Here is a 27,246-nt window from a genome sequence, read left to right as displayed (position 1 = left end):
AGTGGCTCATGGCCCCCCAAGGGGCTGTGGACCTGTTGAGAACCACTGCCCTAGAACACTGTCCGCACACACAGATATGAAGACAGAGTCCCTGTACCAAACAGCTTAACTCTAAGGCTCCAACCTGCAAAAACGCCAGGTGCTTAGTTGTCATGAGTTTAGCTTTAAGCTCTAAAACCAGTCCCATTGAATGGACTGGGGATGAGCCGTAGCTCACGAAAGCTTATGCTCAAATCAATTGGTTAGTCTCTAAGGTGCCACAAGTCCTCCTTTTCTTTTTTGCGGATACAGACTACCGCGGGGCTGCTGCTCTGAAACATATGAAGGAAGGAGAAGGATACACCCCCAAATATGTATAATTTTTATTTACATTTGGCCAGACTCATACAAGCTGAACAGTGACATCCAACTGCGTCTCAGTCTATGCATTATGAATTGGCCCATTACTGCCTCCCCACAATGGAAGCAGGACTTAAGGGGGGGGGGGGTAGATTTCACACTGTTACGCAGACTATATAGGCCCCTGTTTTGATGCGTGCAGCGGCTTGATGTGGTCTCAGGCCAATCTTCTTGTTCCCATTCGTTATAAGAAAAGGGCACGCTTCTGGGAGCGGCAGCAGCAGCAGCGTAATGACATTCTCTCAGCTCCCTGAGGAGGGGAGCCTAGACCGAGTGGGATGTGCCTGGGCACTGGGCAGCAAAGCACCGGGGTATCCTCGCAGCGCGTATGGGTGCCAAGCGCCAGGAGAGAGGAAGACAGGAAGTGCCGGAGGAATTTCCCCCCGAGAGAGAGAGAGGCGCTAGGCTGAGCCGTCTCCCCGCCTAGTCTAGACAGGGGCTGAGAGGAAAGCCCGCGCTGCCCAACCCCTCTCATCGCTGAGCTGCGGGCCCCGCGCCTGGAGCCCGCCCGTCCGGCCGTTCCGCCGGGTGTGTCCGAGCGGAGCGGTGCGCCGCAGGGAGAGGGGGAGGGGCGCGGCGCCCAAGTTGGAGCGCGCGGTGGCCAAGCGGGCTGGCGCGCGCGCGCGCGCGGCGCCGGGCAGGAGCTGGCGCCCGTCACACCCACCCACCGGCCAGCGACCTCGGCGGGGCGCGTGCTGGGGGAGCCCAGGGTGCCGCGTGCCCGCCCGGGGCTGGGCGGAGGGGACTCGAAGGCGGCCGGGCATGGCGCTGGCGAGCGGGCGGCGGCGGCAGCACGAGCACGGTGCCGGGCGGGGCGGGGCGGGGCGGCGCTGCTGGGCGGGGGCCTCGGCCAGGCGCCGACACCTGAGCGGCTGCGCTGCCGCCTCCTCCCCCCCCCCCCCCGCCTCACGCGGGTTTCGACTTTCTCCCCCGCCCGGAAAGTCGCCGGCCGAGCCGCGCTCGCCGCCGCAACAGGCCGGGCCGGAACCGGGCGCCGCCAGGTGAGTCCCAGCCGGGCAGCGACTGCGCCCCCGGGGGGCTGGTTGGAAGGAAGGTCCCAGGGGCTCCCTCTCTGGTGCCCGGCCCCGGGCAGGGAGGTGCGGAGGGGAGGTGGCACCCATGGGGGAGCTGGTTGCAGGGGCGGGGGAGCAGAGGCACCACACAGGGCAGCTCCAATTCTGTACCGGGCTGCTAAAGGGGACTGGGTTGGGGAAAACGTTTTACGGATTTCCCCCACCGGCGGTCATGGCCACACCTCGTTGTAGCGTGTTTAAAACAGTCCCTTGTGAGTGTTTGGGGCTGCATAAATAAAGCCGCCTCGCAATTGACAGACTCCGCTTCGCTCGCTGTTCTGGTGACAAGGACAGTCCCACTCAGGCAGTCCCCTGTCAGTGTAGGGTCTCCTTTATATACTTTTTTTAAAAAAAAGTTGTTTTTATTACTCTTTTTGCTCTTCCTCGTGTACCTTTGTAAACCTTGCCGAGGAACGGCCGTGTGCTCTTTAATTAATCCATATTGTAATAGCAAATAATAATTGAACCTATTTGTAGTTGCTAGTAGCTTTGGCAATACCGTCACGTTGTTTCTAGCATAAATGGTTCCTGGTTTTGTTGCAATTTTTCTAATTACAGCTTTTAATTTTACATTTTTGTTCTTCTATAACGCAAGTTTATTCTCTAGGATTATATGATGAAAAGGCTGACCCAGTTTCTGGGTTGGTGTCAAATTTTTCCTTCAGTTTCCTTTGATCTGCCAGTGGGATTGCCTTTGTCAATTTATTTTACTTCTCTGGCCAGCATTTTAGTGCTTTTTCATATGTCATCACTTGTGTTTATAACTTTGTTCCCAAGTGTTCACTAAAGGCCAGGTTGAAAGCACCTAGATGCTTTTGAAAATCCCACTGTTCACCTAAATACCTTTAAAAATCTGGCCTAAGGATACTATGCTATCTTCTATGAAATCCTTTGCAAAGGCAAATTTCTACTATAATTTTTACTAAACATAGATACGCAACCAAGATTGACAACCACAAGAATTAAAAAAATGTGTTATGCATTCTAAAGTTATGAAATTAAATAAATAAATTTCAGGTTCTTGCCTTTTTGTTTTCTGAGCCTTTAGGGTGCACTAGCTACATGCATATACTGTTACCTTTCCCAAAGAATCCTTCCACCTAATACATTCCTATAATATTCATTACCATTTTGGACATGATTTTCCCCCCTCCTCCCACACACACTTTAATTGAAAATATATTACAGATCCTTATTTGTGTAAGTAATCCTCCACCCTGCAAACACTGAAACACATACTTTACTCTTCTGTTACTTCACTTGTTTCATGCATCTTTTTTTCTACTGAATTGCTTGTATTTCTAATTGCGTTTTAATTTTATATCCTCTTATATGTGACACTGTGTCATTTCAGTGATGATCTTCATTCTGACAAGTTTACTGTTTTGTGCTGCCAAAATCAAAGAGGTTTTTTTAAATGAATTATTCTGCCACTCCTTTGCATTAGTTGGGAGGGGAGCACAGCGCTTATCTCACCTAGTTTGCCTTTTGGTGAAAGTACAGTGCCTTGTCTCCTGTGTTCTTACAGTGGGATAGCTAATGCATGTTAGTTATTCTGTGGTAAAAACACATTTTCTTAGCATTAAGGAGACAGACTATAATACTGACTCGGATGTTAAATTAAGATGTTTTTCATAGTTTGACAACTCTGATAGCGATTATGGGAGTAACACTGTTCTTTGCCATTGGAGGTAATTGCCCCTGAATATCTGCAATTTGTGTGGGTGTCATGGAAGACTAGTTAAAGCATTTTAAACTAAAAGAATTAAGAGCCCTCCCCCCCCCCCCCATTTCCCTTCTTTTTACTTATTAAGGAAGCATCTACATGGACACACTAAAGGTGTGAAGTTAATGCACATAATTATAGCACGTTAAACCTCTGTGGGGACGCTCTTTACTTCCAAACAAGTGTCCTTAGTTTTGACAATGGCAGTCGGAGCAATCATGGAAGATTGCAGGAGTCCTTCCCCAAAACATTATTAATCATCAGGTCTTTAACCTGGCTTGAATGTTTCAAAAGTTTTATAGTTCAGGTGCAACTCACATTTCATTTTTTAAGTCCAAAGTGCTCCACTGCTTCCCTCCTTTTCATCTTAACTTTCCTGAGGGTTCCCCTGTGTTGAAAAGCCTTTATAATGTTTCATGGATATTTAAATTTTATAAGACCAAATTTGATATATGGTTTAAGATTCAAATTTAAGGTGATCTTACTCCTTCTGTCTGCCGTGTGCTGGTCAGGACATCTTTTGTGATGAGAAGATTGAAGGCCTGACAGTGGCATGGTAGATCCTGCTGTGCCCATACAGAGTGTTGATCACTTACAGTTAGGCTCCCTCTGTAAGCAATGACTATGAAATGGTGGCACTCTTGTCCCATTAGAGTTAACCAGTTGACCCACATTTTTCATCTTTTAAATTGTAAAGAGTCCTTTTTGATCTCATCCTCTATCAGCTCACTTACCAAACGTGATATAAACCTTAAATTTTCCTGAGATCACACAGTAAGAGATAACGTGCAAACCCAGCATTGTCTCTTACGCCTTTCTTACATTATGATGGTAATATTAATGAGCCCATGACTGTCGTGTTCACAAAGGAGTGAGGACTCGGTCTGATAGGCTACAAGAAAAATATGTTCAGCTCATTTAAAACATTGTGATGTTGTGTCTCAGCACAGGTGCAGAGTGCTGGGCTGATCACCTGGCCCAGAAAAAGGGTGTGGCAGTTTCTAGACATGTTCTGCATTTGTTTCTGCAGCTGTATAGGATATTTTCATTGTAGGCAACCCACCTGGCAGGTCATTCCCTGTTTACTCATCTGATAGTTGAGCCAATCGGAGCTTGGGGGTGGGGGGGGAGAGGAATGTTATATCTCCTTAAAACAGCCACCTCACATCAGTGGCCCATCAGTGCAAGAACATGCGTATGTCTGCTGTAAGAGATAGATATGCTGACAATATGGAGAAATGTCTTGAAAAGAAGGAGGCTGACATTCTCAGCAAGATCTGAACTATCCAGGAATGTACACCTCATAGCATGGCCATGTTAGAGAGACTTAAGGCTAGATTCACAAAGATACTTAGGCATCTAAACTTCAGACTTAAGTGCCTCAGTTTTAGGCTCCACTGTGATTCACAAAACTCCTGACGAACTCTGTAGGTGCCTAAATTCACACAGCACTTACATTTTCCAAGTTGAAGTTCTCATGCTGCCTTAGTTTCTGTCTCTCTGAGCAGGTGCACTGCTGTCTTACTCTAGGCTTATCTCCTGCATACACTCCAGACCTATTCACAAACCAGGGGAGATAAGACAGGTGGGTGAATGCATATGTGTAGTGTCTGATCTAGTAGGCATGCTCTAGTAAGCTTGCCTACTGGATAAGGTCCCATTCAAAATCTGGCTGGAAGAGGAGGTGGGTGTGCTGTCCTTACCCACCAACCATATAACTTTTTGTGCAGTGGTTAGAGCACTGGCTTGAGATGCAGGAGACTGGGGTTCAATTCCCCCTTCAGGCAGAGAGGGAGAAAGGATTTGAAGAGGGGGTACTCCCACATCCCAGGTGAGTGTGCTTAAACACTGAGCTAAAAGTTATAAGGAAGGCAGTGACATCACCACCACCTCCTGCTGCTGTTTTGTGTGGAGTTAGGTACCTGTCTAGTTCTTTCTCAAAGAAACAACTTGGTTTAGGTGCCTAAACTGCCTGACTCCAGTAGAAGGATTCCCAGTTGTGAAGTCCTAGCAGAGATAAGTGCATCCTTGCAGTCTCGATTTAGGCTCCGAACTCGGAGCAGGGTGGGGTTTAGGACACATCCCTCATGGGCATCTCACATTGGTTAGGTTTGGCAGTTCCCTGCTTAGTGTGCTGGCTTTGTGGCTTACAGTCTCAGGCACCTATCTCCCCATTTGTTATATAGGGAGCCTAGGAATGTAACTGAGATGGAGCACACTGTTGTTCCTGTGATTTTTCTTTATTTTCTAGGCACCTAAAAGTTGGGCATTGCAATACTTAGCATCACAATGCCTAGTTCCTTCTGAATCCAGCCTTTACACCTTTTTCTCACTGTTAACAAAGGTGTTTTTGTTTTTTGTTTTTTTTTAAATCTCAGAGTAGATAAGGTGTATGAACTGTCCTGAGGTTTGGGGGGGGGGGGTGAAAAAGAAAGACAAGGCACTTCAGTTTCCTCACTAATAAAAAGGCCTGAGAAAATATCTCTGAAATAAGATCATAGGGCAATGCGTGTACATGGCAAAGTACAGAAGTTCAAATTTTGCTTTGAAAACTTGTGGTTTAATATGTGTAACTATGACAATGGGGTGGGGAGACTGTAATACGGAACAAGGTGGATTTTCTGCTTAATAGCTTGTATATAAAAGGTATTCATATATATTCAAAACTGTTTACAATGATGTCCCATATTTTCAGTGTTTTGTATGCATTAAATGTTTGTTTCATATAGAAACCATATGACATAAACTACAATGGAAAGAGACTAGTAAAGAAATAACACCATCATTCAGTGAATAACCTACAATAACACTAAATTTTAACTCTGTAGAATGCTTTTCTAAATCACAAAAATATCTTCGTGTGTCCAAGTTTAAAATAGAGATTTCACAATCAGAGTAAAATGTGACGGGGGTTCCCCCATATGTCAAAGTTTGCTATCCCTGGACCAGAGGCTGGAGAAAGGTAAAACAGCGAATGTTAACAGGGCAGCAAAACAGAATACCTAGGTGTCAGTAACTACTACCAGCTGCAGATTATGCCAGGAGCACCACACCTGCATTTGGGACCTGCAGGGGAGACAGCTACCAGTCAGCAAGTGTGTTCCTTAGGACTCAGGTGGGAGGGATGTTTAGGCAGCAATGCTGGGCACCTCACACAGGGGTTTAGGCTTGTCCCATGGGCGGACAGCTCTGCTCAGCCTGTTTGGTTGGTGACACCAACGCTTCTGCAGGCGACTGGGATTTGTTAATTTTAGGGTTAGAACTTCTCTGATTTTTGAAAGCTACAACAAAAAACGAGTACCCTTAAATACCAATTGAAAGGGCATCTTCTGGGCACTTACAGGTAGATTAGCCCCAATATGTAGGTGTTATAAACCCCACAATACAGCTCTACAGCTGATCTTATTAGAGGTGAGTAAGTAACACTTAAAAGTCAATGAGAAGTTTTGGGGTTATTTGTGACTATATGGTCCCATGGAATATTGCAGTATTGGGCGGGTGTTAGTTGTGAGAGAGAGTAAGAAAGCCTGTAGAAATAAACTGTAAACAAAAAGGAAACTGATCAATCTACTGAACAATCCAACCTAGGGGAAATGCAAAGAGCAAGTCTTTCTTTTCATTAGGTGGTGTTATTAACAGAAATAATGCATTGTGGTTTATAGGTGTCAGGATACCCAAGTTCTATTTTTTTGACTGTTATTTTCTCATTATGTGACTTCGGGCAAGCTTCTCATCCTTTCTGTACCTTAGTTCCCCCCCTCTATAAAACAGGAGTAATGTGCTCACCCACCTTTTTAAAGTGCTTTGAGATCTATGGACATAAAGCACTAATAATTTCAGAATCACCCCTTTCTTTTTTTTTTTTTAAAAGAATTGAGTTTTAACTTGATAGTGTTCTCAAAGTGCAATTTAGCTGGAATAGTGTTCTTCACGCAGAACACTCGAAAGTTGAATAATACAGTGATAGGTGAATAATAGAGGGAATAGAGAAATGTGATCTATTGACAAACAAGGAAAAATAAATGGTTTCAGATAATAGCTGGAAAAAAATGGAGCTGATGAGAAAAGACACTTATTGCTCTAATAAGATACTGTTTCAGTTTTGCCTCACGCCTCGTAATCTGAAATAGTCAGTCAGGCTCGCTCATTCCGTGAGCTGCTGAAAGTAGGGATGGCATAGTTAGCTATCTGAGGGTCCAAAAGTTTGTTTTTATTGAGCGTTGCATATGGACCACAGCTTCCAGGGAGGAGGCATAGAATCGAGACGCATCTATTCTAGCTGAACTTTTTTTTTCTAGTTTTCGATTGATTGAGAGGAAAAGGAGATAAAGTAAAATTCTTCTTGTATAGCACGATAAACCTCAATTGTTCTTTGCAATACAGGTGGAGATGAAGTCCCTGCCTCAAAGAGCTAAATCATCCAGAGCCACATTTCTACAAAGAAAACTGCATGGGCCTGTGCAGAGCCAATTGAAACTCAATATAATTAATAGAGAAATGCTCCTTTCCCTCAAAGGGAGGTTAAATTCATTTATATAGGGGACATACTCCAATGCTATGGTTACAAGTGCAATAGAAGAGCCGATAAATAAAACGGAAAATGACAACATCATGGGCAGGAAAGGAAAGGACAAGGGTTGAGGACAACACGATTTTGTGGCAAATTGGGAGGTGTCAGAGTTGAGAAGACTTTTTTCAACTATTAATATCAAGAGTGTCTTTCTGGAAAAGTTAGCATAAGATGTCTAGAAGGAACATTTGAGGACTGCTGTTTAGCTGGAATAATCCTGCCTTATTTTGTTTGATCCGGCTATGCAATTCTTTTTGGTCTTTATTTTTCTCTTTCTAAAATGGCAGTGAAGTATTTGACTTTACTTATTTTGCAGTGGGTCAAACAAAGTAGAAATGTAAAGTGAGATCTTCAATCTCTTTCTGGTCCCTTTATGCCAGGTAAAAGGGTCAGAGCTGCATACAGCCCCATATCCACCTGTGGGAAGATTTCCCCAGTGCACAAACTGTGGAAGACCACTAAAAGTCTGTCCTGGCTTCTGAGGATTCCCTTGACAGCACTAGTATAGTGGGTGTCCTGGGACAGGGCCATACATGCAGTGCTGTGGAGATTCTGGATAGCCTAGGGAGACTGCCATAAGTTTGACAACACCCCATGTTTGTCTAAGTTACACTGGTGACATCGGCTGTCCCCAGAGAAACCCATAGTTGGAAGGGCACAATGTAGCTTAAATTTATCATAGACACCCTCTTCCCCCTGGGCTCCCAGTTATGTGCTGTACCTTTAAGGGTACATCTGCTCTTTGAGTTGGAGGTGTGATTTCCAGCTTAAGTAGACATTTCTGTGCTAGCTCCAATTGAGCTAGTGCCTTAAAAAATAGCATGTAGTTGTGGCAATGTGAGCAGCTAGCCACTATGAGCACAATCCCATCCACGCATCCATGGTGACCCACTATTTTTAGCACACTGGCTTGATCAGAATAGCACGGGTATGTCTGCTTGAGTTGGAAATGACACCTCCAGCTCAAAGTGTAGACATACCCTAAGATGCAGCACCAGTAACACAGTGGTAGAAAAAGAAGTGGGTAAACTAACCTAAATTTCATATTCCCCAAATGAGAAGAGGGTAAACTCAGTTTAGCTGTGTGTACCCTTGACTACACTGCTGCACAGAACCTCACCCTTAATGATAGAAGCCCAGAGCTCATGAGTGGTCCTGTAATAGTAAGGAAAAAAAAAACAAAAAACAAAATCCCACACCGAGTCTCCATTCCATTACACAGGCTTTCCAAAGAAAAGGGAATTACTATTGCATGAAACTGGTATAATGGAATGAAGAATCAGGACCAAAGTATCAAATGCTGAGGGAGGAAAAATCAGTAAGGAAAGTGGATTTTTGTTTTGGGTTTCCATTAACCCATGCAGAGAGGTTATTGGGAGAGGTTGGTGTGTGTGGAGGGACTGTTTTAAAGCCTGGGAAATAGGTATTGTAATGGGGGTGGGAGGAGAAGAAACAGCTGGATAATGTCTCTAGCAATACCATGAATGAATCTGTTAACTGAACAGGCCTCTCTCTAGCTTCAGATTTCTAAAGTGTGTGCTGCAAGCACAGCTGATAAAACCTTCTGTGTAGTATTACATTTAAAATGGAAAACCAATAAGTTTAAAATTAAAAATTTTGAATAGTGTGTAATAATTTTGGAAATATTTAAAATTTCTTTCCCTACTTACTGAAGTAGCTGTTGGTTTTGTGGCACTAAAAGTTATGTTACAGATGATGTATAGTTCTATAAGCTTGCTAAAAATAGTTAATTGGGCAAGTTTACAAATTGGAGATTGTACTGTCCTCCATTTAATTATTCTAATAGGAGACAAAAACCATTTGACATTTCTGTTACTCATTGTGTGCTTCCTGCTATCTTCATCAGATTTTCATGCAACACTCTCATACACAAGATCTTTGTTTCAGTAAGAAATCCTTGTTTAAATTGCTCCACCAATTTTACTTAGAGCTGCAGAAAATTAAACCACATCATTTTATCCTGATTTGTATGTGTTTTCAAAGTGGTTGCAGCTGTTGTCTTACTCAAAGGTGTCAGTGCGTTTTGTCTGATTATCACCGCCCCCTCCACCCCCCCCCACTTGTTTGCCTGTTCTTGGTCAGATTATTATAGTGATAACACTCCTGTAATAGTTGAGTATAACACTTGATGGTCCTTTATCACCTTACTTTCTAGGGTTTGTAATTCAGAGACAAATTTTTGCTCTGGACTGAAACTTGGCACATGAGGTCTCATCACAGGAGTGAGTGGGTTCACAAAATATGGAAACACCTGGCAAGCTTCCCCCCCCCACCCCAGATTGTAAGCATTCAAATAGTCCAAAAGAAGGCTGCAAGAGTGACCAGGGTATTAAAAGGCATGAGATAACTGGGTATATAGAGTTTAGAAGAAGTGATAGAGGGGATGTAAGTGATCATCAATTCCTGAATAGTAAGAATTACTAAAGTGATCAGGGGAAGAATCTGAAGGTAACATTTAGAAACTAAAGGGGCAAACTAGTAAACTGAGGTTACAAAAAAAAAAAAACAACCCAGAGATAAATCAAGATTTCAGTTCTGTGTCCTGATTTTGCAACTGGCTTTGTATGGATGGATCTCTACACCTGCACAGAATCTCCCTGAGTTCAAAGGGTCTTCATATGAATTTGAGGGACTGCTCATGTGGAGAAAGTATCAGGACCCATGCAAGGAACTATTTGGGAAGGGGAAGTGCTAGACTAGATGATCCAGGAGGTCCCTTCTAGTTTTTTAATTTATGAATAAAATACTGCATGTCCAATTATGAAGATTTATTTTTTCTGACAACTATAGCAGACTTATTCTTTAAAATATCTTTCAGTGGCAGTTAATCCTTTCTATGGACGTTTTTATTTATTTATTTTTTTTTTTAAGAAAAAACTTAATGACCAGATTCTTTGCATTTTTGCAGCTCGATTTCATTTGCTAGGCCTTAATTCTGCATCTATTAGAACTACAGTGAATCATGACCAGGAACTATATCCGTTCAGATTGTAACATGCTCCAAACCCCTACATAATAGATGAAGGGAGAATTCAGGGATTTATGTGCTGACGTTGTTCTCTGTAAGGAATAGACAGGGACAGTCCCTGCCCTGCGAGCCTTAGTCTGATGAAGTATCCTGTTTGAATCCAGCCGCTTTTTAGCAATCAAAAGTTCTGACCATCGGGTGGGGTGTTCTGTAGTCTGTATGAAATAAATCAATGTAATGCATGAGCGTCCTTGTGACTTAAAAACTGTACAGTTGTTGTTGCCAGCTGGCCACTTTGTTGGCAGTCTTGGAGAAAGGGCAAGAAATTAATAGGCCTAGAGAAAACATCCTCCCTCTCTTGTGTATTCTATCAAGGCAAACTTGAGGAGTATTGGCAGGTGACGGTCTGGGGAAGCGTGTGCTGTCGCTGCCCTGTTTTTGTGGATAAAGAGAGGACTTCAGTCTCCTGTGTCGTCACTCCAGCAACTTTAACCAGAAAAGAGAAGAAACTAAAGAGAAATATCTATATACACACAGTGTAAATATGTACATGCATGCACACAGCATAGGGGACAATGGTTCTACAGAAGCTATTGATATTTCTGATGTTGGCTCAGACTGACCTTATCTTAGTAAATTCAAGAAAGTGCACAGCTGGAAAAAAAAGAGAGGAAAAGGAAACAAGTTTTGTTGTTTTTGCTAGTCTCTAAATTCAGTAAGAAACAGCCAAGAACATTCTTACATGAAAGGACAAAATCCTGGCTTAAATTACATCCACATAACCATATTGAAGCTGGTGGAATTGCATAGGTGTAACTGAGAACAGAATACAATCCTAAATATTTTTTTTAAAAAGTCAGAACTTTCTTCTGCCTGTAAACATGCAGAAGGTGGCAGATTGGATAATTCAATGGTCTTTTCTGCTTCTACTGTCTAGAATTCTGAAGTTTTAAATAATGATGAATTGCTTTTCACTTTTCTCTCCCACATTCATTTAAGATATTGGGGGGTGGGGGGAGTCCGGAAAACAATTGTTTTTAAGAATAGCTTTAATTAGACAGTTTGTAGTTTACATATGGATAAAGATAGGCTCAAACTTTGTTCCAGCATTGGCCTCTACCTCCAGAAACTCTAACCTGGGCAGACACCCCACTGTTGATTGTTGGTGTCCATGGGTGATGTGTATCTGCCATAGTGGCACAGCCAACAATTGCTGTCGTCACCCAGCACAGCTTAGAGCAGCCTGGAGGATCAGTCCAGTGTAGTGTGGGCCCAGAATTGGGGAATCTCAGAAGGGCAGTTTGAAACCTGTCTCCTAGATATGCTCTTGGGTTGCCTCTGATAAACCTGACTTCAGCACAGTGAGCCAGATTGAGTCCCTAATGTCCCAAGAAGGTATTCAATGTACCTTGTGTCAAACTCTGCTATGGTACTCTGGTATAAGTCAAGACTTACATCGATATAACAGAGCAAAATTTGTCTAACTGAGGAACTTTCATTCACAGTTCAGCTTCTCTCACTGCTTCATCTTGCTGTAAAAAGTCAAAATCCAGCAATTGACATCTTTATCCATGGCTATGAAATTGACTGGGATGAAACACATTCCACCACACTGGGTAAAATTCTACTTTCATGTACATCTCTGAGGTAAGAGAATGCAGAATCTATCCTTGCTACTTCATTGCCAGATCACTTGTGGTGGAAAAATTTTATCCCTTATGCAAATGTCCTGTAGAAAATAATCTTCCTATGGGTATTTCAGCTATCCTACGGAACATAGAGAATTCTAGCGCAGGGATATAATTCTGAGGTATGACTGTAAAAAGCTCTAGAAATTAAGCTTTTTAGATTAATTTATATTAAGATATTGGTTTACTCCCCATTAAAGTCTAGAGGAGTTTCCCATAAGAAATAAGGGGTCACTTATAGAACTGCTATATACTCTGCAAAAGCAGCAATTGCAAATTGTGGGATATCGATAAATGGATTGATGTTTAGATGGGTTAATTTTAAAACAAACATTCTCTCCAGAATCAAAGTCCCCTTTTAAATTAGGATGGGAACTGCCATCTCAAACACTGTTCCCCACCCCATAGTACTTTCACTGGTATATGACAATGGGTAGATATCTTTAATGCTGAATTTTATAAAAGTTTTCCAGTTTCAAATACAGTTGTATAATGTGAGGAATGCTGCTCACCATGAAATCTTCAGGAATTATTGTGGTGGGTGGAAAGTAGTGCTGCTTTCTTCTTACGTGTATTATATGGACAACATCCAGATCTGGTATGAGCATTGACATGTGCTTATTAAAGCTACTGCAGTAGCTGGCGGGGTTTTACTGGAACAAAGGCATATGCCAAAGACGTGCCTCTGCACATTACACGATTAAGATCCTGTAAACCATAATGCTGACTTAGTATTATCTTCCCTTCTTTAAAATAAATGGAATTTACAGAGACACAGGAGGATGTGTATTGGAATTCCTATTGTCCATGTAGTTGATAGACACATGGTCTTCATCTCTTCTTCTCAAAAGCATACCAAAACCTTAGAAAGAAGCTCTCTACTAGCTACTTGGATGAAGCTGAGTCTTAACTTCAGGTCTCCTAGTCTTTTTGTTTTGGTTTGGATGTTGTGTTTTAATTGCAGGAGAAGTTCAGATTATTTAGTTTAGACACTTGATCCTTAAATCACCCCATTGGATGCCTTTTCCCTTCCCCTCAACAAAACTACTTGCTTAGACAAACATCAGTTTAAGGATGGAGTAACAACCGTATAAACTTATTTTTTTTCGACAGACATATCTGCTAAGTTCAAAGTGTGTATCAAAGAGAGAAGTGAGGGGAGATGGGTGTAGCAGAAAAAGCCTTAACAAAAATGTATAATAAATAAGGTGTGTGGCAGTCCGGAGAGAAAAAGATAAAGCAATTTGCAAGCTGCTTTTTCTGCTACACCTACCACTACTTCTGCTTTCCTGGCATTCATTTTACACATTTTGAATTAAAATAATCATGAATTAAAACTACCTTACCACCTAAATTTGTCTTCTGAACAATTTACATACCATGGAATCCCTGTTAAATTTGGCCCTCAGGAGACACTTCTGTAAATATGTATGGTACCTTTTTAATAAAAAAGGTGTTGGGATGGAACCCATTTGGAATTATTATCCAGACAATGTTCATTTAATGACAGGGCTAGGTTCTTTTTGTGTCACATGGATGTGAATTAGGAATAATTATTGAAAAATCAAATCAAATTACACTGTTGTAAGTAAGAAAAGACTCAAGCATAAAATCCCTTTGCTTTAGAATGTTAGAATTGCCAGATCAATGATCTTGCAGTATCATGAACTGGTCCAAGAAATGGATATTCATAAAAGTGCAGTAATGAAAGTTTCCAAATTCTGTACCTCTTATTTGCTTGTCTTGTCTGATTTGTTTTACTTCCCCAGGAAGCCTAAGGTACTAATTATTTCCCAGTAGAGTGCCATTCAACAAGTCAGCTACACCTTCCTTTGTAAAGGTGTCATTTCACAGGCAATAGCTTTAAAACATTTTATGATCTTGTAACAAATGCAACTAATATGCTGTAACATTAAAAAACTTGCATCATATTGGGGACCTGATGCAGTACTGCTCATTCTGAAGAGAATGTCCATGGGATAGTTTTAAAATGAGAAGAGGAGATGGTGTATAATAAAAATGCTGACACATCCTCAGTATGAACAATACTGTTCTGACTGGATATTTGAAAGAGTCTGAGCTGGATTCTGATCTTTTACATGGGTGTAAATTGCAAGTAGCACAACTGAAGTCAATGGAATTACTTTGACTGCAGTAAAACATCTAGGTCTAGTCCTCTGCTCTTGTTCTCTGGGAATACCTTAAGTACTCTACACTGAAATTTATTTTCCACTGAATGCATCGGATGAAGTGAGCTGTAGCTCATGAAAGCTTATGCTCAAATAAATTTGTTAGTCTCTAAGGTCAGTGGTGAGCTGGAGCTGGTTCGCACCGGTTCGCTAGAACCGGTTGTTAAATTTAGAAGCCCTTTTAGAGCCGGTTGTTCCGCGAGGGACAACCGGTTCTAAAAGGGCTTCTAAATTTAACCAGCCAAAAGTGGTGCCTTAGGCACCGACTCCATGGGTGCTCCAGTCCTGGAGCACCCAAGGGGAAAATTTGGTGGGTGCAGAGAATCCACCGGCAGCTCCCCGGTCCCAGCTCACCTCCGCTCCGCCTCCTCCCCTGAACGCGCTGCCCTGCCCTGCTTCTCTGCCCCCCCAGGCTTCCCGTGAATCAGCTGTTCGTGCGGGAAGCCGGGGCGGGCTGAGAAGCAGGCCATGGCTTCCTGCTCAGGCCCAGGGAGGCGGAGGTGAGCTGGGGTGGGGGGGTGCGAGGAGGGCCACCCGCGCTGCAGTAGGTAACCGGGGGGAGGAGGGTGCGCAGGGGAACCGCTCCCCGGCCCAGGTCACCTCCACCACCCTCAGCCTGAGTGTGAAGCCGCTGCCTGCTTCTCAGCCCTCCCTGGCTTCCCGCCAAACAGCTGATCCGTGGGAAGCCGGGGGCGGGGGGCACAGAGAAGCAGAGCGGGGCAGCACGTTCAGCGGAGGAGGTGGAGCGGAGGTGAGGTGATCTGGGGCTGGGTGTGGGGTGGGGAGCTGCTGGTGGGGGCTTTGCACCCACCAAATTTTCCCCGTGGGTGCTCCAGCTCCAGAGCACCGAGGGAGTCGGTGCCTAAGGTGCCACTTTTGATGTGATCAGTGGGGGGAGCGGCTGCTCCCCTGCCCCCAGGAGCCAGAGGGATCTGCCAGATGCTTCCTGGGAGTAGCCCCAGGTAAGCACCTCCGGGACTCCCCACCTCGCCCCCCGGCAGGTGCCTCTGGCTCTTAGGGGTGGGGTGGGCACCCACTACGGTGGCCCACGAGACCCTCCTGCCCGGTTCTGGGGGCAGTCAAGGAATGCGGGGGCGTTGGATGGGGCAGGAGTCCCAGGGGGTGGGGATGGGCAACGACCCCCTTGTGGGGTGAGGAGGGAACCCATTGTTAAGATTTTGGCAGCTCATCACTGTCTAAGGCGCCACAAGTCCTCCTTTTCTTTTTGTGGATACAGACTAACGCGTCTGCTACTCTGAAAACTGAAATTTGTGGCATTCTTATAATTCTGGCTTGTAAGGCGCTTGTAGATAAATGGGTAAGTCAGCATTTTCTCAATACTGAAGAGTTCTGATTCTTCCCTCGTGTTCACTGTAAATCAGGAGTCTTTTAATTGAAGGCAGTCTCACGGTATAAAACCAGTGTCAGGGGAGGGGGGAATTGGGCCTACTGTTGTTTAATTTATTAGTAGAACATTTCACTCCAGTTTGCAAAATTCATATAAATAAGAAAAGCAGGAAAGAAACTGTCCCCTACTTTAAGCACACACTTAAGTGCTTTACTGAATAGGGATGAATTTAAACACATGCTTAGGTGCTTTGCTGAATTGGGGCCATTGTTTAGACTAAGGGCTAATCTCCACGGCTGCGCTTTAGCGTTGCCAGTGGCAGCGCTTTAACCTGGCTTGTGTGGTTGCGGCACAGTGCTGGGAGAGAGCTCTCCCAGCGCTCTTAAAAACAAAAAAAACAACCTCCATGAGGGGCGTAGCTTCCAGCACTAAAACTTGCTGCACTCCGGGGGGGTTTTTTCACACCCCTGAGCAAGAAAGTTGCAGCACCGTAAATTGCCAGTGTAGACAAGCTGTAAGACTGTCATACTCCTGGCTTCCTACTTTGTTAAGCCTTGTTCCAGAAACTGTTTTTCTGCCTATATTTGCCAGTCAAACCATGCTAGCACATCTCCAATAAGAATAATGTTAATAGACACTCATTTTGAAGTCTGTTTTTAAACATGAGAAAATAGCAATTTCTGGTATTACACCTGCCCCTGATGTCGCCTGCCTTTTTTATGGTTTTACAATCATTTTCTTATTATTCTGGTAATTAGTTTCTCTATTTGTTCCTGTAAGAAATATCCACACACAATTCTGTGAAATGAACTAACTGAAAAGAGAAAATTATTTTTCCCCAAATCCCCTTTCATTTATTGTAATCTTAGTGGTTAAACAGTAGGTAAAAATGGTTGGGATAGAAGAAAGATTTTTAAATTGGTGGTATCTCTTTAAGCTTAGTGTGCTAAAGGAGTGCTAACTTGGCTTTTCCTGGTCAGTACCCCCATAACTAGACAAAGCATCACAATAACTTACTAGAGACTGGATTAAAAATACTCTGAGATGGCTTATTATAAAACTATCAAAGTTAATCATTAAAAGGATCACCTTCTCTTTAGCTGTACAAAGACATGCTGCTTGTAGCTGCTTTTCTTCAGTGCTTTTACCTCTGGTGGTTTAATCTTTGGCAATATCAGTAAACAAAGAACAGTAAGGAACAGCAATAGAACACCAGAATTAATGGTGTCCCCTTTGAAAACTATTCCTGCATTTGATCCTGTATATTTAAGGTATATGTATATGTACCTTAAGTGTTGTGGGGTTGTTTTTTGTTTTTTTTTAAACCCAACGTTTTTTTAAAGTAGTCTGTGCTTAGCAATAACAGCAACAATTATCTCTGCGCCATGGCTGGACAGCAACTGAGCTAGGGTTGTGAAACGTATTAGCAACATGAAATGCTCAAAATATGAGCATTACTGTATTTCACATAACTTGGTCCCTTTTCTGGATGTCAAACTTTCACTCAAGATGGAGGCCAAATTTAGCTTAAAAAACCAAAACTCTTCATTGTGAAAATGAGCAAAATTCTGCATGGTTTTTCCAGCTAATTCACCATTTTATGAAACGCAAAATTTTGCAATTGTGTGAAAACTGGTCATACAAAGTTGCAGAAAGTTTCACAGTTATTTTCCCATTCTTTTATACTGTCCTAGATATATTTGGATGTATGTTGCACTGTCTACTCACTTTGTTGTCTTTGCTCTGAGCAGTCAGGAGGGTGCTGATGCTTACAAGAACTTTATATTTGCATCCATGATCTCAACCAACCCAGCATGCTCTGGATTTGTGTTTTGTCCATCCAAGGAATTTAGATTAATTGTTGCTGCTCTTATTTGTTTGTAATCCAGTAATGGGAATGTTGCATTTCCAGTCTCCCAGGGGAATGTGTTCATAAACTTAATAAGTAGAATAATATTAATGCAATAAACTATTGCACAGTTTACCTAATCTAGGCATGCACTGTATTTAGTTAGTTAAAAATCCATTTTGAGATTTTTGTCTTGGGGCTTTCCATGGGATCAATGTAACAAGTAAGCACTTTCCTTTAAGTGCACAATATACAACTTTTAAACTATCAAAATATTTTCTGCAGTACAAGTAGTAATATGAACTAGTTGTATGACAAATCTTTGGAACAGAAACAGTTTGAAGTGCAATATGGTGCAAATTTCTTCTAGTTGTCAGAACCTTTCATGAATAATCCTCGAAGTAGCTGATTTCTGTCTTTTTCTCCCTGATTTACAGAGACTAACTGTATGTTCCCTTATTTTGTAATATGTCAAGTTTGGTAGGTCTCGCAGACCAGTCTTGTGATTTTTCTCAAGAACACAGAAGTTTGTTTCTACAGAACTATGACAGCTTTTAGTTCAGAATTACAGATGAACCAAAACCAAAATGGCTTATCTTAATGCCTCAATTCCCCACTGTCCCACCAGTACATAATTGTTTTTTGCATAAAGTCTTGGACCTAGGTCTTGAGAGACCTGAGTTCAATTCTCTGCTCTGCCATAGACTTCCTGTATGGCATTGGGCAAGTCACTTGAGGTTCAGTTCCCCGTCTGTAAAGTGGGAATAGTACTATTTCTCTACCTTGTTGGGGTATTGTGAGGATAAATACATGAAAGATTGTCAGGTTTTTAGATATGAGAATTGCAGGGAAGGGACTGCACGTAAGTACCTTAGATAGACCTGGATTGGATTTTGCACATCTGTGCTCCAAACTGTTTTATTTTTTATGATTTGAGCTAAGTGCTGAAAACAGGAAGTAGAAATGTCAGAATGTCAAATGATAGCATTGTAAACAGTGAGGCTTTAATATCTGGGTAGTTCAAGAACAACCACAATTCTTTTTCTCTAAAAGAAGTACTACAGTAATATAGAGAAGCTTAGTACAGGCAGAAGCATAACCTTGGGAAGGTTTTTTAGACTAGCATTCCTTTTTAAAATATCCAAATTATGAAAGTATTGAATCAGTATTTGCAAGTTTTAAGGGTATATCTGAATTTAATTTTAATTTAGAATTCCATAGCCTGAAATAGTATTAAAAGGTTCAGTGTTTGTGTGTTTCTTGGCGCACACACAATTTAGTAGTGCTATTACTATTGCTGCAGATGAGCACAGAGGGGGGGATCTATATCTGATACAAGCAGTGCTGGAAACTCCAACACTTGGCACAATTAAAACAAGAATAGTCAATCCACTAACATATTGCAGGGAATAGTTTTGCATTGGCAGACTAGACAACCTAATAGAGCAAGGAAGAGACCTAATTTCTATTATTCTGTGATTCAGTGTTATAGTACAAGAAAATAGGATATACAGTAGAACCTCAGAGTTACAAACTCCAGAGTTACGAACTGACCAATCAACCACACACCTCATTTCAAACTGGAAGTACACAATCAGACAGCAGCAGAGACAAAAAAAGAAGAAAATGCACACAAGTACAGTACAATACTGTGTTAAATGTAAACTACTAAAAAAAAATAATGGGAAAGCAGCATTTTTCTTCTGTACAGTAAAGTTTTAAAGCTATATTAAGTCAATGTTCAATTGTAAACTTTTGAAAGAATAACCATAATGTTTTGTTCAGAGTTGCAAACATTTCAGAGTTACGAACACGTCGGGAATGAAGGTTGTTTGTAACTCTGAGGTTCTACTGTACTTGTGTGTGTGTATGTAAGAACCCATGATGTTTTTGGTGTGGTAAAACACAACAGTTCCTTCCTAAGGAATTTGCACTCTAGCGCATGCAAGACATGACATACTGAGAAATCTAGAGGAAAGTTTTTGCTTTCTAAGATTTATTCCTCCCGCTTTATCGTCTTCCTTTTTTGTAGTGTATAGGAATAGGGTAGTATCTCTTTAAATAGTCTGAACCCTTCAGTGGCATTCACTATATTCTCTGTTTTAGAAGCACCCAGAAAATAGTCAAGAGTAATAATAGCATGCAGCTAGGCCTTATAGGGTTGTGTATATTTAGTAAACAGTGATTTGGGACCTAACCTTGCCCTGTGGCTTCTTCATATTGTATGTTTGTGTGGTGCAAAGAGTAAAAGACAACATTTTTCTTAGTGTTAGGATAGACAAGGCATTTGAGTGATGTAGTTGGTGTTTGTAGGAAGAATGGATCTTAAGGAGATATTTGAATAATATAGGGGGCTTGGCACATTGTCTTAAGCCACAACCCAGAAGAAGTCAAAAAAGTGGAAGCAGGGGAAGGAAGTTAAATGGCGTTGAGAGTGGTATAATTGAAGTGAAGCAGGAGAGAAGAAACAAGAGTGTGTTGTGAGATGGAGTGGAGACAGAGGTGATTTTTGGCCCTTGAAGATAAGGATGAGAAGTTTAAACTTGATAGAAGCTGCCCATGACGACTCCAGGAGTATTTTAAATTGCATCTTTAGAACTTGAATTTGAGTTTACAGGGCCTGATTGTGCTCTCACTTTTGGTATAAGAGTGACTAGACTAAAGTGACTCTGTGAAAGCTAATGCACTCAGACCATTGTGAGAGTAGAACCAAACCCTCAGTGCTGGAACTGCATCCTCCAAACATTTAGTGTAACAAAACTGATTCTTAAGCAGTTGTCTTTACTGAGTAACTTCTTACTAATTTTACTTACACAGAATATCTGCTTTTGTTTGAAATCACTGAACAGCCAGTGGGCGTGTTCAAGCTTGCCACCTAACTAGTGCTGTTCACGAACTACTACCTTGCCGACCAGGTGTGGGTTGAGTTTCATCACTGATTTAGGTTTAGGTTCCCAAACATCTGAATCAACTTCCTCTTTTGTTGAAAGGACAATGATGTAAGGTAAATCCTATTTGAGCACTTGGAGTTGTTAGACAAATTAGGTGTCCGGTTTTCCATTTTTAAATATGAAACCTTCAAAAATTAGATTTGGAATTAATATTGGGATTATAGGGAAATAGAATTTATAAGAACTATATATTTTTTACTGGATTCAGATACGGAAGTCTATTTCCCACTAGTCTAGAAATGACATATGGGATTTACCTCCTAACGTTGTAGCACAAACAGCAGAGAATGAAACCCAGTAGGATACATTTGAAAAGGCCTACAGTAGTTTATCAGCAAAAGTAGGAGTGAATTCTTGGTTTTCACTGAGAAACTATGTATTATTTAATCACCTGCCAAAATGTTTTATGCAACTATTAAAACATGTAGTATAAACCCAAAAGCACAGCTGTGCCTCTGTGTCTTACTGATAGTTATTTGGCTTTGGAAAGCGTGGGGTGGACAGGTGGGGGTGTTAAGTTGTTGGTATTGGGATGACTGAATCCAAGTATTAGGTGGTGTAAGTGCAAACAGGAGTAAAACAGGGCTGTATCATCGCTCCAACCATGTTTGCAGTTTTTATTGCAGTCATTCTTTACCTAATTGCTGGGAAGTTTACAGCTGGCGTTGAAATTATTTTACAGAATAGATGGAAAGCTGTTCAGGCTTAGCAGGCTGAAAGCCAAGAGTAAGATCTCTACAACATTGACTGTCTTCAGTATGCTGATGACAACGCAATCTTTGCCCACTCTGAGAAAGATCTTCAAACTATCTTTAAATGTGTTTGCCGATGCTTAAGCATTGCATGTCTTGGTCTCACTCTTAATATCAAGAAAACTAAAGTGCTCTATCAGCCCTGTCCAGATGAGGTATTACATGCCCCATGTATCAAAATCAATGGAGTGGCACTGGAGAATGTCGATCATTTCCTCTAACTTGGAAGTCATCTTTCATCCAGGGCAGAAATTCAACATCCTGAGCTGTGTCAGTATAGCTTTTTTCTCGTTTATGGCACAGGGTTTTTGAAGATCACGACATTCAAACAGACTCCAAGCTTCTTGTTTATCAAGCTGTTATTCTCCCAACACTGTTGTTTGGGTCCAAAACTTGGACAACCTATAGACACCACTTAAAAGTCCTTGAAAGACACCATCAACGCTTCCTTCATAAGATTCTGAAGATCAAATGGGAAGACGGGTGCACCAGTATTAGTGTTCTGGAAGAGGCAAAGACCACCAGCATCGAGGCAATAATCATCCATCAGCAATTCCGCTGAACTGGTCACGTTGTCCGGATTCCAGACCATTGCCTCCCCAAACAGGTGCTATTCTTTCAGCTGAAAGAAGGGTACCATAACATGGGTGAACACTGGAAGCGTTTTAAGGACTTTCTGAAGGACAACCTAAAAAAGTGTAATATTGACATTGACACTTGGGAGATACTTGCCCAGGATCGTTAAAATGGAGTGAAGTCCTACGTGATGGTCCCCTGCATTTTGAACTTGCTTGCCTGCAAGCTGAAGAGGACAAGAGGCGCAGAAGGAAGGAGACATTGGCTTCCAGTCATGGTCAACAGCCTCCTGCTGAGCCTGAAAACATCTGCCCTCATTGCAATAGAACCTGTGGTTCAAGGATTGCCCTTATTAGCCACCTGAGGACACACAACTCCCACGGAAGATGATCATACTTGGTAATGAGTGATCGCCCATCATCATCATTAGGTGGTGTCAGGGGCTTGACTGAAGTTGTAATATTACCTCTTAGCTTTCAAGAGAAGTGAGGATCAAAACGTGCCCTTTTGTATGAAAAATACGGCAAGAGGGGCTGTGCCTGTGTGGTTTAGATGTACTATATGTACCTGCCTGCTGCAGCTGGCAGAACACTGGGGCTTCTACAATGCTTGAGCGTGGGATACCACATTCTTCATCTGTACTACATAGGCTTGTGTATTGTTAACATTCTCCCATTATCTGAAATATGCCTCCTATTTTGTCTGGAGTGGGAAGTGGTAAGAGTCACTTACAGTAAAGACTAGACATAAGCAAAGCACTTGAACTAGATATCCCATGTAAGCTCCTACTCATGGGGTGACACTGGCCCTCAGGCTGAGGGATTGAATGGGGAGAAAACTTACTGCCTGATTTTTATTTCATGTATGTATGTATTTTATCCTCCGTCTTCCCAATACAATGGCACCTTAATAGTAATACTGTTGGACAGTAATGTGAAGTGTGTAAGTTTCCATGACAAAGTAACAATACGCAAAACAAAATTGTTTGATTTGTGATACGAGCCCTTTAATTAAAAAGCTGACTTGTTTGTTTGACAGGAATTGAAGTAGCATGGTATATGTCTGTCTGTTAGAAACTCCTGACTGACTTTTGCTTACAGTTCTTGATAAGTTACTGTTCCTCTCTACATTCTCCTCCAGGCATTTGTATAGACCAGTTTTTCACCAAGATTTAAACTTTTTTTCACATTCTATAAAGGAATTGTTTCAAGACACTTGATCCAGGTACAGAATTTATCTTCTTGCACTTTTGACACTAGAAATATCTCATTCCTAATTATTTTTATGAAAGTTTTAGAAAAGTGCAGGATGTAGAATTCCAGCCTTGTGTGGTACCATATGGCTCACTACATTATAACTTAAAAAAAAACCAAAACAAAACAAAAAACAGGAGTACTTGTGGCACCTTAGAAACTAACACGTTTATTAGAGCATAAGCTTTCGTGAGCTACAGCTCACTTCATTGGATGCATTCAGTGGAAAATACAGTGGGCAGATTTATATACATAAAGAACATGAAACAATGGGTGTTACCATACACACTGTAACGAGAGTGATCAGGTAAGGTGACCTATTACCAGCGTGGGGGGGGGACCTTTTGTAGTGATAATCAAGGTGGACCATTTCCAGCAATTGACAAGAACCTGTGAGGAACAGTTGGGAGGGAAATAAACATGGGGAAATAGTTTTACTTTGTGTAATGACTCATCCACTCACAATCTTTATTCAAGCCTAAGTTAATTGTATCCAGTTTGCAAATTAATTCCAATTCAGCAGTCTCTCGTTGGAGTGTGTTTTTTGAAGTTTTTTTTGTTGAAGAATTGCCACTTTTAGGTCTGTAATTGTGTGACCAAAGAGATTGAAGTGTTCTCCGATTGGTTTTGAATATTATAATTCTTGACATCTGATTTGTGTCTATTTATTCTTTTACGTAGAGACTGTCCAGTTTGGCCAATGTACATGGCAGAGGGGCATTGCTGGCACATGATGGCATATATCACATTGGTAGATGTGCAGGTGAACACAAAATAAAACTATTTCCCCGTGTTTATTCCCCCCCCCCCCCCCCGCTGTTCCTCAGACTTTATCAACTGCTGGAAATGGCCCACCTTGATTATCACTACAAAAGGTTCCCGCCCCCTCTCCTTCCAGCCCCCCCCCCCGCTCTCCTGCTGGTAATAGCTCACCTTACCTGATCACTCTCATTACGGTGTGTATGGTAACGCCCATTGTTTCATGTTCTCTATGTCTATAAATCTCCCCACTGTATTTTCCACTGAATGCATCCGATGAAGTGAGCTGTAGCTCACAAAAGCTTATGCTCGAATAAATTAGTTAGTCTCTAAGGTGCCACCTGTCCTCCTTTTCTTTTTGTGGATACAGACTAACACGGCTGCTACTCTGAAACCTATATTATAACTGCCAGATTAAAAAACAAAATCCTCAATGTGACAGTTTTGTCTCTGCTTGCCAAGCAAGGCAACATTCAGAATGCAATTCCATCAATGTAGTTGCAGCTGCAGAGATCTGAATGTGTCCCATTATCGTCATCGTCCACAACTTAGAGATTTATTTACAAAGGCAATGAAGTTCAATCATTTTGGGTACACTATAGTGAATTATATAGTGGCCTGGGTGGGTATTTCTATCCTTCATTTTAAAGCAGTTGGGTTTTTTTAGAATAGAATACTTATTTGAACACACATAGAATGTGTGCCTGTGTGAGTAGTGAACAATACACTCATGGTTAAAACTAACAGGGTTTTCTTTCTGGGAACGAGAGGACGGAAATGCCTCCTAGATTTAAAATTTCCTTTCAACCCTCTCTTCCTTCCCCCCCACCTCCCAAAAAAAACCTATTAACCCCCATCTCTTTAAGACAAATACCAACCAGAAAGGCAGACAAGGAAACTGTCACTTGATCACTTTTCTTGCATTTATTATTGTAATTATAAGGAATAAGAATTTCATTTCATTTTACTTTGTGTATTTGACAGAATTATGTCTAGTCAGTGTCACTATTTCCCATGCATAATCTTTTGGGATCCAAATCACCAAAATGCTTAAACAGATGCACAAATGCTTTGTTGAATCAGGGCCTTACTTTCCCCTGCTGCCTGGGTGGGTCTCTCTCATAGTTACAGTGGAAAGGAAAAATTAAGGGAGGGGATGGGGAGATAGAAAAATGCAAAATCACAAAAATTGGCTGGGGGACTTGGAACAGGTGTGCGTCTTGAAACTACATTTAACTTATTTTTAACTGACTAGATTTCAAGTTGATGGTGGCCTCTTAACTTGCATTTTAGACAATTGAGTGATTAATTCTCTCTCTCCCCTTTTCATTAGAGAAGTCCTGTGAGACCATTAACTCCTGCTCTTCAAACTGATGAGCTTTCTTCTGATGTTGGATATCATGGCAGACCCTCCAGTGGAAGAGCAGGTCTCTAAAATCAGTGAACTTTGCCATAAATGTGGCCAGTTCCACCTGTTACAGGACAATCATCTTTATAACTTCCAGGATGAAGTGGATGATGAGCTGGTTTGCCATATCTGCCTTCAGCCTTTGCTCCAGCCCATGGATACACCCTGTGGACACACATACTGTTTCAAGTGCCTTGAGAACTTCATGCAGGAATATAACTTTTGTCCCATGGATCGGAAAAAACTGAGTTTCCAATACTGCCGAAAGTCTAGCCTTCTTGTGAGAAACCTGCTGGATAAGTTGACTATCCTCTGTCCCTTCCAGAAAGAGTGTCAGCAGACTATGCAGAGGTGTGAACTAGAAGCCCATTTACAGAACAGGTGCGTATATGTTTACATACTATCTGTGGTGCCTTAGTGAACAGAACAATGGTTTCCTTACCCAGAACAAACTAAGTTAAGATGAGACCATCAGGCAGAGATGACAAAGGGAGGGGCCAGTAAGATGAGAGGATGAAGACAATATGCTTATGTGTTTGGGTGGTTAGTGCATATGTGTTGAGGATACAGGTTAAACTACTTGTCTCCTCAGACATATATAAGCAGAAGCAATCCCAGCTGAATGTAACAAACCCTGAATTATATCTGACTACAGTGCTCCTTTTCAAAGAATAGTCCTTGTGCGCCTGCTTCGTTGAAGGAATTATAAACATACATACCTCTCGCTGCAAACACAGTGCATGAGTCCTGAGTATTTACAGAAGAGAGACAAGGGGTACAATACTGCCAGCTTAATTGGTCCAATTAAAATGCGTAACACACAAGTCTTTGATCCAAATACTGGAAGTCACTTCACCCAGTGCATTATGCACTTGCTGAATCACATATTTGTAATGCCATTATCTGCCCTCATTCTTTCACAAGCAACTGAAAATGTGTTCTGCAGAGAAAGGGAGACTGACTTTTCATTGCACTTCTCAGCATAGATGTTTTTGGCATTTCCACTGCCGACTAGCTGAGCTGGAGCAGACAAAGAACTGTGGTTTTAGAAAAGTGCAAACAACAAAGGAGTCTTTCCAATGAGTTTGAAGAACCTTTGTTCCTAGTTAATGATTGCTCAGAATGGAGCCGGGAGCAAGCCATATTGTAAACAAAGGCAAAGTTTCAGTGGCAGCATGTTTTGTTAGTATGTAATAGGTAGTACACAGTGGATTTGATGCCATTCAGATACATCGTGCTTGTCTATAGCAATACCAAAGTCAACAAGTGTGCAGGTGGTAGCTGAGCTAAGGAAATCTTTTCAATTTTAGCTAGGCATTTGTGTTTCTATTGCATGTTCCTATGGTATCTAGAGGCTAAGGTGCTCTCTCCATATCTTTATCCATACTTTCAACATACAAGTTAAGAGTCCACAATTATTTTAAAACATTTCCCCTCTTAAAAAAACAAATGTATTCCATTCTCTTGTTTTACCAGCGCATTCCATCTTCTGTTTCTGCTTCTTACACTATAAGCTCTTAAGGGCTGGGACTGTTTTACTTGAGCCTTACACACACAGTCAGCACTGAATAATCTATTTCCCTGACTTCCCAAATCCCTGTAACTGTGAGTTAGAAGCGCCTATATCTTAACTTTGCTCGCTGAAATGTCATTCAGCTTCAGTGAATATCCAGTCACATATGGAAAGGTTAATCTTTCAGACCATATCTGGTGTCT

The 27,246-nt window shown here is 41.8% G+C and overlaps 1 protein-coding gene across 3 annotated transcripts in view; it reads left to right on the top strand.

The window, feature by feature from the left end:
• The first annotated feature begins 1,029 nt into the window (after positions 1 to 1,029).
• The window catches only part of LOC119861653 (ligand of Numb protein X 2-like), a 45,388-nt gene continuing 19,171 nt past the window's right edge, over positions 1,030 to 27,246 (top strand). Inside the window, exons 1-4 of one of the 3 annotated variants that reach the window (XM_038417026.2) lie at positions 1,212 to 1,400; positions 12,263 to 12,404; positions 23,251 to 23,334; positions 25,456 to 25,911. In XM_038417026.2, the coding sequence (XP_038272954.1) occupies positions 25,496 to 25,911 (416 nt within the window). In that variant the 5' untranslated portion in view covers positions 1,212 to 1,400; positions 12,263 to 12,404; positions 23,251 to 23,334; positions 25,456 to 25,495. Of the gene's footprint in view, positions 1,401 to 12,262; positions 12,405 to 23,250; positions 23,335 to 25,455; positions 25,912 to 27,246 lie in introns of all 3 variants that reach the window. The other 2 variants (XM_038417027.2, XM_038417025.2) reach the window with 2 other exon arrangements.

The sequence above is a fragment of the Dermochelys coriacea genome, chromosome 9 (assembly GCF_009764565.3).
Source record: "Dermochelys coriacea isolate rDerCor1 chromosome 9, rDerCor1.pri.v4, whole genome shotgun sequence".
NCBI lineage: Eukaryota > Metazoa > Chordata > Testudines > Dermochelyidae > Dermochelys > Dermochelys coriacea.
The sequence above is the reverse complement of the archived record's forward strand: the minus strand, read 5'-3'. Positions and strand labels throughout refer to the sequence as shown.